Source organism: Mesocricetus auratus, unplaced genomic scaffold (assembly GCF_017639785.1).
Source record: "Mesocricetus auratus isolate SY011 unplaced genomic scaffold, BCM_Maur_2.0 Super-Scaffold_100010, whole genome shotgun sequence".
NCBI classification, from domain to species: Eukaryota; Metazoa; Chordata; class Mammalia; order Rodentia; family Cricetidae; genus Mesocricetus; species Mesocricetus auratus.
Window position 1 is genome coordinate 63,913,467 of NW_024429194.1, and position 15,737 is coordinate 63,929,203.

General features: G+C 47.8%; 1 protein-coding gene across 1 annotated transcript; it reads left to right on the top strand.

The window, feature by feature from the left end:
* The first annotated feature begins 5,910 nt into the window (after positions 1-5,910).
* Krt1 (keratin 1) lies at positions 5,911-11,119 on the top strand. Its single transcript, XM_005067285.4, has 9 exons — positions 5,911-6,553; positions 7,466-7,680; positions 7,962-8,022; positions 8,399-8,494; positions 8,643-8,807; positions 8,924-9,049; positions 9,524-9,744; positions 10,177-10,211; positions 10,284-11,119. The coding sequence occupies exons 1-9, from the start codon at positions 5,951-5,953 to the stop codon at positions 10,643-10,645; spliced, it is 1,884 nt and encodes a 627-aa protein (XP_005067342.1). The 5' UTR covers positions 5,911-5,950; the 3' UTR covers positions 10,646-11,119.
* The last annotated feature ends 4,618 nt before the right edge of the window (positions 11,120-15,737 follow it).

Here is a 15,737-nt window from a genome sequence, read left to right on the forward strand (position 1 = left end):
CCAGAGGAAAACAGGGGTCCTACTTTGTATTTTTAACAAGAAGAATAAGGTCAGACACCAGGGAAAGACATGCACAGAGCCAGGAGCATAAAACAAATCTGAGCTTTCTGGCAGCACTAGACCCAGTTGAGGGTGTGGACTGAGATCACTCATATGCGTATGATGCTCAAAGGGAATCCAGGGTGACTCTGGGAAAAAGCATCAGGATGGGGCTAGTCATAGGCCGTCTTTCTCCATCCTTCTGTACCGGAGTTGGGATTGTCCCAGAAAACACAGCCTTGCCTTTTCTAACTTCCAAAGACTTGACTATCTTAGTCAGGGAGGAATGGAAACTGGACTAGGAGGGAAATAAATGCCCCAGTTCTAGGATTGTGGGCAGGGAGATGCTCCACGGCAGGGGCATAAGAAATATGGGGAGGAGAGAAGACAAGCAAGGACTCTGGAGTTTGGAGTCTATGTGCTTATGTTCTGGGAAATAGGGAGTTCTCTAGGGCTTGCACTAGGGCACTGGGAGGCATCCGAAGACTCCAGAAAGGTTCCGTGGTGTGGTCAATGAGCAGTCTCACCAGGGTCAAACGCCAGCACACTCCCATCATCCTGATGAGAAAAACAAGCAATTCTATAAACTGTACAGAATGCCTTGCTTGTGTTTTCCCACGTGGTCTCCATTGTCACTGTGACAGGACAGCAGGGGTTTGGTGGCGTATTCCATGATGCTGAGATCGCACTTTCTCATAAGGCAGGCAGTCAAAAGGAGAGCGAAGCTGGCCCATCACCCATCACCCGTCAGATACTGACTGGCAGGAGCTCGTGTGAATCCCAGGGGAGCTTTGCCAGCTGCTCCTCCCCCTGGGAGGCTGTGGCAGGGCGGGCCGCAACAGAAATCTAAATTTAATTTCCACCAGCTTCTCAGCTGCAGAGATTTTATCTAGAACATGGTGAGCAGGAAGAACAGCCATTGGCTCACCACCGTTCTAACTCCATCTGACCTTGGGTGAGATGTGCGTGTCTAGGCTGGGAAAGTGCTTGGTCTGAGGAGGAGTCTTGAGAATGCCACCCAATTGCCTAGCCCTTTGGCCCAGAAGGATTAAATCAAAGAGCCAGGTGCTCCAGCAGTCCCTCGTCAAGCTCTCTGTTGCTCCCATGGCTTTGCTGGACTCACTGTCCTGGTTTTATCAGCTTTCCGATCGGTCCAGGAAACTGGATGTCTTCAAGTTGATCAGTGCTCTGTTGCTGGGTTGGGCTGGGAACTAGGGCTTTGGGAGGTTCTCCAGAATGAACAATCATTTCCAAACATCCCAATGCTAAGCTTGGAAGGCCTTTTGGGGGCTCCATGTTGCAGCCTGGCTTCCAGCCTGCTGCCCCCATGGGACTTTGCTCCATTCCACAGAACAGGCAGGCATTCCCTGGTTTCAGTCAGGGATCCTTGCATTTAATCCTGCCCCCCTTCTGCTACAGGTGCTGGCTGCTAGCATCATCTCTCTGAGGTGCAACACTATCTTCCCCATGGCAAACACAAGGTACTCACAAGTTCTGTTGAGTTTCAAGAACTTAAACTTTAGTGTTTCAACAATTTGCAGCAAGGGGCTTGCGCAAAAATGTTCCCAATGATGGTACCAGCGAATACTACTGACCTCTCTCTCTCTCTCTCTCTCTCTCTCTCTCTCTCTCTCTCTTTCTCTCTGTTTCTCTCTCCCATCTACACCCTGCAGTTTCCTTGGAAGGTAGATTTAGCCCCTATTTTACAAATGAGGAACCTTAGACTTAGAGAGGATTGGTGACTTGCCTAGGGTCATACAGCTAGAAATGTGCAACCAGGATTGTGACAGCACGCCCCCCCCCACTCCTGCCCCAGTACAGATTGATACAGCATTCACTGCCTTTCTCTTACTTATGGCTCTTTGGTTCCCTCCTCTCTGGCTTCTGCTGGCTCTCCCACTGTCCAGCAGTGACTCTCGGGGGCTGTCCTCTCTGCTGCCTGCCTTCAATGAATCTGCCCCTTGCTCTGCACCTTTCCATGGTGCATTAAAAAGCCTCGGCCCCTCCTCAGCCATTTGCCAGCTTTCAACATCTCACCCCGCCTCCCCATTGTCTGTGACTCCCCTGGACCCCTCCCAGGCTCCAGTTTTCCCCACTCCCCTGAAATCTCTTTCTCCCACAAACCTGGCACCATCCCGCAGGGTTGGGTGGCTTGTCATTGCATGTTCCTCTTAATTCTTTTCTTGGTCCCATCCCTCAAAAAGCTCTCAAAACATCACCACACCTGGTCCTGCTGTGCCCCAAAGCTTGACTCTTGGCAGCAGTGTGGGGGTGGGGGTGGGGAGAGCCTGTGCAGATGTTCTGGAATATTGGGATTATCCCTCCATAGCTGGGGCCCATATACGAGGCTGAGAAGCCCCTAGGACATGGAAGGTTTGTATTGGTGAACAAGTACACAGACACATACATGCAAAAGAGCCACTATATCAGCATATGTTCTGCTAAGGCAGTAATCCAGTTTAGGGGAAAGAGCCCAACAGAACATCAGCATTCTGTTAATCGAGGAAACCTCCCTGGAGGAGGTGAGGTCTGGGCTGACCACCGACAAGTTAAGTGGTTGGTTATTAAAGTGGCCTGGTAGACTGAAGCAAGAGTATAGAGCAGTTAATCAGGATGTGAGGTGTGTGTGTGTGTGTGTGTGTGTGTGTGTGTGTGATCCCAAAGCCTGTATGTAGGATAAGGCCTGCATGTGGGATAGGCTTTGGAACAAGTTGCCAGAACACTGGAAGACCTTATCAGAAAGAGAAGTGACCGGGAAAATGAGGAAAGACAGGGAAAGGGGGAAAGAAGGGTGCTTGTCAGTCTGGACAAAGCATAGACTGCTTGGGGCTGAGCAGAGACTGTGTATGCGATGGAGGCAACAGGCTGGCCAAGGTCAAGAGGTATGTGCTCTGGGGTTGGACGAGCCTGACTTGTCAGTTACCATCTGGTGACCCAGGGCACACATTTCAACCTCTGTGAACCCAAGTTATCTTTTCCGTAAAGCGGGGCCAGTACCTCTCAGCAGCATCCACATGAGATGAGGCACCTAGCAGTGCTTGGCACCTACAGAAGTTTGGGCTGCTTCTCCTCTTCATTCATGCCTGTGTTTTCTATGTGCGTCGTATGCCTTTGTTTCACAGGTGTTTTTTAAAAGTGTCCAGCATCTCGGGACATCCTAGGAAGTAACTGTGGCTCACTAGCAGGCCGAAGTTCCTATGCTTTGGGGTTAAAAATGAGCTGTGGAGAGAAGATAGGGGTTCGATTCAGGAATCAGAGCATTCCTAGGAATTGACTCCATGCCCCAGGCAGATGCCATTTACCCCTTTGGAGCCACGCTCTTATTCCAGTGGTAGACAGGCTTGATGGTACAGTCTTGTAGCATCAGAAGGTGAGAATAGTCCCCAGGTCCACTTGCTTTCTCCATACCTCTTCTCCAGGTTAGGAGGCAGATCAGCAGAAAGCCCAGGGTCTGGTCCCACATGTCTTGTCCTAGCTGGAGTGTGTTAAGCCTCTCCAGGCCTCAGCTTTCAGCTCCATATAGTGGGTTCAATGGCATAGTTCCCTGGGCTCCAGTGGGAAACAAGCTTTGGTATGTGTCCTACAGGAGCCATGTGAACTTAAGTTGATTTTGTGTCTTCTTGATCCTTCTAGTTCCTGCCTTTCCCCTTCTCAGGGTACCTGCTAGAGTGTGTTTGCTGAGATGTAAGCTGTCACCATTGCCTGGTCGTCTCTCCACTGGTTGCTTAGGGAAGCAGGGCTCATTGCAAAGATCTGTCATTGGCTGGCACACACATGCACACACACATGCATGCAGACACATATGCACACCCCTCCAAAATGCTAGAAGGAATCGATTGTGCAGAATGATATGTCTCATAAGGGTGTATGCTGAACTAAAAGAATTTTGATTGCCTGTCAGAAGATGATTAGGCAACAGTCATTAGCACACCAAGGCCATTCCAGTCCCCATTGTTCCCAAGACCTGGATTACTCATTCCCTAAAGAGATGGTTAGTTTAACAGCCAAAGGATGTCGGCACTAGGAGAGTTCCAGAAGACAGTGCTGTGGAAATAGGAGGAGTGGGGGACAGAGGACAGGCTGGGGTACTTTTTGGAGGAGGGTAGGCAAACATGATACAAGAGAAAGCTTTATGGGTACAGTGCAGAGGGTTGGCATGATTCCCTGGGGTTTCAGACGCCCCTCTCCTTCAGAGCTTGTCTGTACAGAGGGGAATTCCCATGCACTCACAAGGTTGTTTGGAGGCAGAAGCCAGAGCAGCAGGCTCCTCTAGAAGGTGCCTTTCCATCCATTTGCATCGAGTGCGGGGAGCATGCCAGGTTTCTAAGAAGTCTTTAAATGATCATCTGTGTAGGTTCAGGTCTTTCCAGATCTTCATGTCACTACCTTCTGTAAACACTGATCAACTACGGATCTTCAGGAAGGCCCCTGGCCTGGTACAATGCATGCTGTGTATGCTGACACCTGGACAGAGCAGAATTTCTCATCTTCAAGGTCCTCTTCTCAGAGTGATGTGAAGGAATGTTTCCTATGATCCAGGAGCCAAGGACTCAAAGGATAAAATCCTCTCTCTCTCTCTCTCTCTCTCTCTCTCTCTCTCTCTCTCTCTCTCTCTCTCTCTCTCTCTCTCTCTCTCTCTCTCTCTCTCTCTCTGAGCCCTCCATAGCAGCACAGCATCTCATGCAGTCCAGTTTACCCCTCAGCACACAGGAGACTGTAAACTCAGTTACACACTGACACACAAAACACAGATTAGGATCTTACACACTGGATTTAGCTAGGTACCCTCAGTTCACACTCCAAATGGCCACTTACCACCTATGGAGATGCAGGGAAGCTTCTCAACCCTCATGCCTCAGTTTTCTCATTTAAAAATGGGTAGATTATTATCTTTCTCAAATGAACATTAACTTGCTGCATATAAACCATAAAACACTTCCCGGCATATGACCTGTTTCTGACTTACTCCCCCATCCTCCTTAGCAGTTGTTGTCATGGACTCTGTGAGCATCTCAGGTCAAGTTTTCCAGAATTCCATGACTGCCTTCCCTTCCAAACCTGCTGCCATGCCTCAAGTCCCCCACTTGGCTTTACCACATGGGTGTCTGCCATCTCATCACTCCACGAGCATTCTGTGCTGGCGTTTGCACACCCTCTGCTTTTAGTTGCTGGCCTCACATACCTATCTGTTGCCCTGGTTTATCTCTGAAAAGGAACAACTCAGAAACTCAGGAAAGAACACAGTGTACCCCTCAGGTGCTTCTAGGCCATCTACCTATTGATCCAGCTGGGTGACAGCTGTCTCTCTAGACGATCAGTGCAGTGCATTTGTAAAAGCCTACTTCAGAAAACATTTGATTTTTTTTAGCTTCCAAAGCCTTTACTCTGTTCCAGGAGATGTAATTTGATAAGTGCTGGAGTTTGAACGAATGATCTCAGAAAAAGGACGAGAGCTCCCTTAGGGATCCAGGTTCGAGGAATTGCACTGCTTCTCAAGCAGCGTACAGTGGCAGGGTGAGAGTACAGACATGCATACTTGTGTGCAGGGATTACAAAATCTTATCAAGACACACCAAGGAGTCAATGTGGGGTCCTAGTTTCTCAAAGCCACGAACACTTGAGGAGAGATCCTGTCAGATAAAATGATTACCACACGAGTCAATCTTGTCTGCACAGCAATTTTGTGAGCCCATCCTGGGAGCTAGGTGTGTAGTGTTTATCGTATTGTTGAGGCTCGTAAAAATCTTGTATGGCTGCAGGCAAGCCAAACCCTTTGCAGGCTCTGCATCTCCGCTGAGTCTGATGACCAAGCCCAATTTCCTCCAGTATATAAGGGCATGGTGCTGGGCTCAAGGCAGAGGAGTTCTCAGCTCCTTCCTTCTCTGGTCTTTACTCTTCTCTCTAAGCCAGTATGAGTCGACAGTGTAGTTCCAGGTCTATATGCCGGATCGGGGGCGGCAGGGGCTTTAGCTCCGGCTCCGCAGGCCTTGTTAGCTTCCACCGCAAATCCACCAGTAGCTCTGTTCGCCGCAGTGGAGGAGGCAGTGGTGGGAGATTTTCAGGAGGCTTCTGCGGGAGTAGTGGGGGTTCTGGTGGCTTTGGAAGTAAAAGTCTTGTTAACCTTGGAGGTGGCAGGAGCATTTCCATGAGTGTGGCTGGAGGTGGACACTGTGGTGGCATGGGTGGTGGCAGCTTCGGCGGTGGAGGCTTTGGGGGTGGTGGATTTGGGGGTGGTGGTTTTGGGGGTGGTTTTGGTAGCGGTGGTGGTGGTGGTTTTGGTGGTGGTGGTTTTGGCAGTGGAGGTGGTTTTGGTGGTGGAGGATATGGGGGTGGTAGATTTGGGGGTGGTTTTGGGCCTGTCTGCCCCCCTGGTGGCATCCAGGAAGTCACTGTCAACCAGAGCCTCCTGCAGCCCCTCAATATGGAGGTTGACCCTGAGATTCAAAAAGTGAAGTCTCAAGAGAGAGAGCAGATCAAGACACTCAATAACAAATTTGCCTCCTTCATCGACAAGGTGAGTTCGCCTGCTTGGAGTTTGGGGAGAGCTTGCTGTTCCTAGGCTGTGGGCCTGAACAGCAAGATGGGGATAAGCTTAACCTTATGTGTCTGCATTTGATGACTAAAAGGCCATGTGGAATGGAATTCTGGGAGATATGCTAAAAGTATGCTCGAGAGTGATGCTAGGGAGTAAGTTCTTTATTGGACAAAAGGAATACGAAGGTGCACCTATCTGACGTCCTGATGTGTTTTTATTGAGCTCTTGAACTAAGTTTAGACTCACATCTGTTGGCTGGAGATAATATAGAAAATGGCTAATAGATTTTCTAGGGTGCAAATAAGAAACCCCATAGGGGTCTTCCTGGCCATAAAGGATGCCCTGTAAAGTAGCAGAAAGGATGGAGTAGGTTGATACCAAATAGCTTGTGTTGTCAGAGTATCTCTATCCCCTGGCAATTTCCCATGAGTATTGGATTGGGAAGAAGATTTTAAAAATACACATATCCCAAGGTTCAAGTATAGAAAAACATGAGCCAATTTAGACTTTTCTGCTGATTTATCAATAATGTTAATATAAAATTAGCTCCAATAAATTTCAAATTAGTGTTTTCTTAACCTACCTTTGAACTGTGTATCTACTTAAAAATAGTTGGAAGGTAAACTTCTTAAATATCATGTATCCATTTCAAAACATCATTCCAGTACTTCTATGTGTTCTGTACTGTTGGTGTTAAACAGTTACTTCCTTTCTGGATCAACCCATGGCTTGGGTTTTGCTCTGAGGTTGATACCACCTCAATCAGCATCTTCCTAAAGTCTCTTGCTGTCAAGTGGGAATTGAAGTTCTTTTTTCAGTGAGGCATTGGTCTTGCTCAGCAGCTATCAGACCCCATTCCTGTACTTGGGGTAACGGGTCTTCTGTTCCTAGGTGCGCTTCCTGGAGCAGCAGAACCAGGTGCTACAGACCAAATGGGAGCTGCTGCAGCAGGTGGATACAACAACCAGGACCCACAATTTAGATCCCTACTTTGAGTCATATATTGCCAACCTCAGAAAGCAAGTGGACCAACTGAAGAGTGACCAGTCACGGATGGATTCGGAACTGAAGAACATGCAGGACATGGTGGAAGACTATAGGAGCAAGTAAGAGAGACTAGTCAGGTGTACATTGGCTATTGAATCTAAACATTTCCAGATATACTAAGAATATGACTTATGTTACAATGGTTTTCCTTCATCTAGAGGCAAATCAATTGGGCATTAAAAATCCTTCATATTCTCAGAAGATGGATGGTTTAATGATTTTGGTACTCAGAAGAAAGGGGTGGCAGGATGCCTGTGGAGGGAGGCAGTCATAGGCAGAGAAACAATGAGCTTCAGCCACGACCTCCTTTAATTGCCTAATCAACTATGCTTTCCTGCAGGTATGAGGATGAGATCAACAAGAGGACAAATGCAGAGAATGAATTTGTGACCATCAAGAAAGTAAGCAAATTCTGTGGGGTGGCACTCATCTGTGAAACTAGATAGAGGTCATGGCTGAAGGAAGCCATGCTGTGGAGAATCAGGTAGCCAGCCTGCTGAACCTCAGAGGGTAGGGATATTTTCTCTCATTTCTATGGACGTATGCTAGTCTAGGTCCTCTTTGGTTTTCAGCACCTATAATAAGTGGAGAGGCAAGTTTTCGGCCAGGCAGGCTCTCAATGGTATGAAGAAATGGAACAGTCTAGAACTGCGATCTAACTGGGGAAAAGAGGAGTAGACCCCAAACTCCATTTCTACTTAGAAAAACTCCTTTGTGGCTAGCGAGAGGAGTCCATTCTGGAAAGAACATGGCTTTATGGTACCTTTGATCTTTTAGGATGTGGATTCAGCTTATATGAACAAAGTAGACCTTCAGGCCAAGGTGGACAACCTACAACAAGAGATTGACTTCCTCACAGCACTCTACCGCGAGGTAAACACTTGAATTTCAAACATCTAGATGGAGATCCTTGAGTCCTGACCCCACTGCTCTGCGGAGTGTCTTCCTTCCAACCTGAGCCTTCCCTCTAAGTTGTTTATTTCTTATTCTGTAAGAGTCACTGAACAATTATATCCTTCAGGAACTGTCTCAGATGCAGACTCACATCAGTGAGACTAATGTCATCCTGTCCATGGACAACAACCGCACTTTGGACTTGGACAGCATCATCTCTGAAGTCAAGGCCCAGTATGATGACATTTGCCAGAGGAGCAAGGCAGAAGCTGAGACGTTCTATCAGAGCAAGGTAATCATGGGTACTCTGGAAGGTCTGGTGTGGTGTCCTGTGCCGGCTGACATGTTTGTGTGCCCAAGCATACTGGTTTCTGCCCACATCTGACTGAACCAACCTGTCATCTTTAGTACGAAGAACTGCAGGTGACTGCTGGAAAACATGGTGACAGTGTGAAAACTTCCAAGATGGAGATTTCTGAGCTGAACCGAATCATCCAGAGACTTCGATCTGAAATTGATAGTGTCAAGAAGCAGGTACTCCCAGTTATACAAAATGGGGTGACCCTCTGGCCATAGGGGAGGCATTTTGAGTCTTGCAATCCTTACCAAGCCTACACCACCTTCTCCATTCCCTTTGGGAGGACTATGTAGGCTTCCAGAACTCAGCTATCATGTGGGATACTCTTACGGAAAGTTTGTGAAAATGACCTAGTAGAGAAAAGATGATGGTCACAATGATGCCCATGACCAGAGCAGACTTAGGAGCTGAGGAGTGAGGAGAGGTAGTCGGAAGGTTCAACGTCGGCGCGTGGTAAAGCTTCAGAGCCTTAGGTCAGGCTCAGGAGAAGCAGCTGTGTGACCATTTTAAGAAAGGTGGCTGTGGTGACCCAGGGCCAGCGGTTCTGTGTGCCTTGGTGTGTTGGCCCACTGAGGTGGGCAGGCTAACAAATAGGAAGATCAGGTGACATCAGGGACTGCATCCAGGTGACTGCTCTGTTCTGTCCTCAGATCCAACATATGCAACAGAGTATCAGCGAAGCTGAGCAGCGCGGTGAGAACGCACTCAAGGATGCCCAGAACAAGCTGAATGAGCTGGAGGACGCCATGACACAAGCCAAGGAGGAACTGACCAGACTGCTGCGTGACTACCAGGACCTGATGAACACCAAACTAGCCCTGGACATGGAGATTGCCACATACAGGACCCTCCTGGAAGGAGAGGAGATCAGGTGAGGAAGGTCCCTGTCAGCTTGGTCACTTCTTAGGGATTCCTGCAATTTGTCTTGGGTTTCGGGTGGAAGCAAGGACTGGTGTTCACAAGCCCTAATTTTTCTTGGTTTTTCTTTTCTTTCTTTTCCCTTTCTGCTCCACCCTAATTTTTCTGATTTGTCCCCTGCCTTCCTCCTATTCCTCTTTTACACTTGAAATGGAGCAATTTATTGTGGCTGGGCTGGATCTCTTGACATAGCCTTTAGAGCGAGACCCCACCAGCTAGCTGTCTGATTTAGAGAGATCTCTCCGTTTGCACCCAGGCTTGGGAGACACCAGGCTAAGGAGCAGCTTTTATGGAGAGCACTAGGGAGCTGTCTAGAATATGCCCCACAGGAAGGAGGCCCGAGAGGGTGCAGTGTACTGAGGGGTTTTTGATTTGTTTCCTGCAGGATGTCTGGAGAGTGCACCCCCAATGTGAGCGTGTGTAAGTACAAGGGCGCTTTGCTGGGTGGGAAACGAGTTGAGTGGGATGGGGCATAACCGAGTCTCTCTGCAGCGGTGAGCACCAGCCACACCAGCATGAGCGGAAGCAGTAGCCGAGGTGGCGGAGGATACGGCTCCGGAGGTGGCAGTTATGGCTCTGGAGGCGGCAGCGGCGGCGGCTACGGCGGCGGCTCCAGTGGTGGCAGCTACGGCGGCGGCTCCGGAAGTGGCGGCGGCGGAGGCAGCTATGGTGGCTCCGGCGGCAGCAGTGGGGGCCACAGAGGTGGCTCTGGAGGGGGCGGTGGCAGCTCCGGAGGTAGTTACGGTTCCTCTGGAGGAGGCCGTGGAGGATCCAGCTCCGGGGGCGTTAAGTCCTCTGGGGGCAGTTCTAGCGTGAAGTTTGTTTCCACTAGCTACTCCCGAGGGACCAGATAAAGAGGTGCTCACCACCCCATTAGCTCTCCCTTTCCATCACGACCAAATACGGCTGACAAGACCAAGATCAATTGCATCAGCCTTATCGGAGAGAAGAGCTATTGTTAATTGCATCGATTCAGCCTATTTCCCTGCGCTTCCCCTCACCCCGCCCCGCTCTGCCTCCAAAGAAGTTTTCAGATTAGTACCAATCTGAGTCCCCTGGTAACGACCCCACTTTATGCATTGTTCGAGTAACAGCTCAGAACTGCCACCACCTACACGACATTTCAAAGAGCACGTAAGACCCAGGGCTTCTTTGCTGTGCCACACTCAGTGCTCTGGACCGCCCCTTAGCATTCTGTACCCTGCAGCATGCTCAGCTGCTTTGGTTTTGTACATATGGTGTTTGCAAGTCGTTTGTCTTTTATGGAGCGCTCTGAAACTCTCCCATTTCTTTGTTTTGCTGCAATAAACTGCATTTGAAATTCTCAATCCGTTTCTGTCTCTTCGTTTACGACTGAGTGGAGAGGGTGAATGAATGTTTTGTGCGACTGAAAGACTGCGCGACCAAATGGCTTGTGCAGCAGTTGGGATCTGGGAAGGGAGGCAGATCAGGCTGCTTTAATGAGGGGGAACACCAGGACTTATGCTCTATCCCAGTAGGTGGGCATGTTGGGGGCTCTCTATCCATTCCAGAAGGCTTCTTTAGAATGAGCAGATGGGGCAGGGGGATCCGCATAGACAAGATAGGAAAGTCATTTGGAACAACCAGTGATGTAGAGTCTGCAGCTACCGCAGCCAAAATACAATCTGTGGCCTGAGAAGGGGCATCATGAACCCAGAGGGGAGATGGGAGTCAGATAAACATCATTCCCTCTTTCTCGCTCTTGCGAACCACCAGCCAAAGCTTTGCCTAATCTAAGAAGAGACATTCTAGGCACACAGATCAAACCTGTGAAGTAGGGAGGGTGCAGCAGGGTGAGTAGGGGCACAGGTATCTGGACTCAACATCTTACTAGATAGGTGAAAACACACAAGTTACAGATCTTAGTTTTGGTAGCTATGCATTAGGGATACAAAATTACACCTTCCTCTTGGGAATCTTTGCAAGTACTGAATAAGGTAAACAAACTATAGCTCAGTCATAGTGAATACTTTCCCCCGACTTTGGTTTTTAAAATTTTCGTATTTAGTTATTTTTATCTCATAAGTTACATCCCAACTGCAGTTTCCCCTTCCTCCTTCTCCTCTCCTCCCAGTCCCTCTCCCCTCCCAGATCCATTCCCCCTTCAGAAAAGAGCAGACCCTCCAGGTATATCAACCAAACATGGCATAACTAGCTACAGTACAGTGAGGCACACCCTCATATCAAGGATAGATGAAGCAACCCAGTAGGAAGAAAAGGGTCCCAAAAGCAGGCAAAAGAGTCAGAGACAGCTCCCTTGCTCCCACTGTTAGGAATCCCACAAGAGCACCAAGATATACAACCTTAACATATATGCAGAGGACCTAGGGCAGACCCGTACAGGCTCCCTGATTGTCACTACAGTCAGTCTCTGTGAGCCCCTGTGATGATGATGAGAATGGTGATGAGTTAGCCGTTGTTAATGTTGTTGTTGAGCTCTAGACAGTCCTGTAAATGCTTATTTAAAAGAGCCAACAAACTACCACCTTCCTGATGGTTCCCAAACCATGAAAAAGTCAGTTAATTTCTCTAAACATAATTTTCTAAGCTTCTAGCTAGAAAGTGTCTTTGTCTCTCCAGGCTCAGCCAGGGCTAAGGAATAAGGGAGGTTCAGATGGGCAAAGCTAATACGTAAATAGCATGGAGAGGGGATGTTCTCCCTTTTCTATGCAGTCATTTCTGCATAGGATCAGTTCATCCAGGTTTCTTTGTGTCCTGACTATGGAACACAGGGTGCGTTGACTGCTCTGTGACCCAGTCACCAGGCAGCAGCTTACTTTCCCTGCAGGCTTGAACCTCAGCTGTTTCCCTGCACTGGTAAACCTGCTTAGGTTGGTGCTTGAAAACACTGAGAAGTTAATCCTTTTGCTAAACACGTAGCAACTGGCTCCAGCCCTGAAACAAATTCCTTAAGCTGCCATATAAAACTGGCTAGATTGATCCGCTCCTGGTTGATTTATTGGAGAGGGACAACTTTCATCTTGCTGTCACCTGTACCTCAGGATGCTTTAACCATCTCTTTACACAATTCTCCTTAATAAAGGCTACAGATTGACAACCCTGGCATGCAGTGTTTCTTTCTATGAAGCTCTGACTGCTCACCACTTGGCATGGCTTGGCATTCCCTTGTGGAAATTTCCATGCCACCACTTTTGAGGTCACTCCAGCTCTGCGTTCAGCTGGAAGAAATATCTTCACCAGATGTCTTGCTGCCTGGACTGATGTGAGAGTTTGAAAAGTGTTATGAAGCAGTGGGAAAAATGAGGAACTTTGAATGAGTACCTGTGTCCACTCTCATACTTGAAGGGCAGGTGAAGAAGAGCTTATTCCAGGATGTGAATGAGCTCTTCAGCTATCCTGAATCTCAGCTGTCTCTTAGATAAAACGGATAAAAAAGTATTTGCTTTACTCCAAGAGGTAAAAACATGTAATTGTGACTTTTTTGTTGTTGTTTGTTTGTTTGTTTGTTTGTTTGAGACAGGGTTTCTCTGTGTAACTCTGGCTGTCCTGGAACTCGCTCTGTAGACCAGGCTGAACTTGAACTCACAGAGATCTACCTGCCTCTGCCTCCTGAGTGCTGGGACCGAAGGCATGCACCACCAATGCTTGGCTGTAATTGTGACTATTATGTAGAAATAAATGATATTAAGAGGGAGTGATGGAGCTGGGGAGCTGGGTTGTTAAGTGGAGGACTTACTGCACAAACAGGAGGACATGAGTTTGGGTACACAGCACCCACATAAAAACCAGGTGCAGCAACATGTCCCTGACACACCAGCACTGGATATGGGTAGGAGGTTTGGAAACAGGAGGATCTCTGGGACTCACTGGCCAGCCAGCTTGCCAAGTGGGTGAGCTCCAGATTCAGTAAGAGTCTGTGTTCAAAACATAAGGTGGAGCATGACCCAAGAAGAAAGTGTTGACCTCTGGCCTCTGTAAATATGCACACACATATGCATGGACACATGCACCAACATAAATTCTTACACACAAGACATACAATCTGAAAAAAAGAATAACAATTAAGCAGAAGGTGGTGCTCTGCTCAGGGCCTAGGGAACACTGTGGAACGGTGGGATCCTTTGTTCCAGTGTGTATAAAGTTGAACCTCCTCCTGATGACTGATCTGTATGAACTGAACATATAAGGAATGAGTGTGTCCCTGAGTACACACACATTAGTTCATTGAATTACCACAGCCACCCCACCTTGTTATCAAGACACCTAAATTCATCACCAAAGGTGCCCTGGTGCTTGTAGATTTAGAATAATGGGGCTTGGGTGGTTTATTTATCTTTTAACATGCTAATCCCAGTTCCCTCTCTCTGTCCTCCTCCCATCCCCCCACTTTCCCTTAACCCATCCCCCATCTGTTCATCAGAGAGGGTAAGCCCTCCCATGACCAAGACCCTCCCTCCTGTGTCTACGCTGAACAAGATATCTCTCCATAGGAAATGGGCTCCAAAAAAATCAGTTCATGCACTAGAAATAGATCCTGCTCCCACTGCTCCTACTCCCCACAAACTGCCCAAGTCACCCATTGCCGACTGCATTCAGGGGCCTAGTTTGGTCCTAAGCAGGTTTCCCAATGGCAGTCCAGAGCCAATAAGCTCCCACTAGGTTGGGGGTTTGTGAGGGATGATTTACTCTCTGCATAAAAAGAGCTTACCTCTGGGGTCTTCTACCAACCCCCTAAGATCTGACCAACATGCCATCCCTTTTATCCTTAGGCAATACAGCCTGGCTTCTGCATTTTGTGTGAATTTTCAGATACCTGCAGACACCTCCAAGTGTCTCCCTCAGAGTCATATAACTGGAAAGACAGAATAACCCCTTCCTTGGTCTGTTGACTGAAGAAGCCATGGGGATATCTGTGGGCCATTCTTTTTCCTTGAAGGGTCACTATATTCTAGTTGTTGGCCAGTTCCTCCTATACCTGACTGGAGTCTTCCCGCCCCATGACGATATGGCTCCTGTACAGTCACCTCTCTAACAGAGCTGAGCCCTTTAACTCCAGAGATGACTGGGCTTCCTGCTTCCCCACCTGCAGACCAGCTGCCTCCTTTCCCATTACATCAGCCCCAAGACAACCTCCTGGAGACCTAGGTACCAGACCTGTCACCTTTAGCATCCTAATATGGCTTAGCTCAATTCACCATCCGACTCCTTCCCGTGGGTTTTCACTGCCTGGGAGCTGTTTGCTAGCACTTAGGGAGAAAGCAAGCCAAAAGATGATATGGGACTGGAGCTGCTGGTGTTCTTGGAGTTTTAGGAATTAAAATCCTCCAGAAGCCTTCATTAGAATAAAGATGGGGTGGTCTCACACATCCATCCATCCAATCATCCATCCATCCATCCATCCATCATCCATCTATGTGTGAGAATTGGGAATATACAGCTCAGTAGTAAAGTTTTGTTTAGCATGTGTAAGGTCTTACTTTCAAATCTTAGCAAAATAAAGCAAAGCAAAGCAAAACAAACAAAAAAAAACCCTAACCAATCAACCAACGATAACCACTAACAAAAAAGGCTTAAAAATTTAGCTTAATGAGTACTGATAAAAGTTTCTTTGGAAAAAGAATATTAGTACTACCATTATCGTTATTTAAGACAGGGCCTCACTCTTTAGCCTAGGCTGTCCTGGAATTTACTGTCTATACCAGGCTTGCCTTGAATTGGTGGCAGTCCTTCTACTTTTGGCTTCCAAGCGCTGGATAAGAGCCAAGTCTGGTTATTTCCTTGGGTCAGGACTTTAAAGGTATTAGTCTCATTGATTCCTGTCTTATGATAAAAATTTAAAGCAAGAGCTTGTACTGTCAGGAAAAGAGAAATAACAGATATTTTATGATTATACTGATCCAGCTGTGTAAAAGGAGACACAAAAGGAAAAGTTGGCAATGCTATGACACATATTTTAAATGAGTT

Excerpts from the sequence above, each read along its gene's own strand:
- Krt1 (XM_005067285.4), top strand. The coding sequence starts at position 5,951 with ATGAGTCGACAGTGTAGTTCCAGGTCTATATGCCGGATCGGGGGCGGC. Across the intron at positions 7,681-7,961 it reads GTGGAAGACTATAGGAGCAA|GTATGAGGATGAGATCAACA; the intron begins GTAAGAGAGACT and ends GCTTTCCTGCAG. Across the intron at positions 10,212-10,283 it reads CACCCCCAATGTGAGCGTGT|CGGTGAGCACCAGCCACACC; the intron begins GTAAGTACAAGG and ends GTCTCTCTGCAG.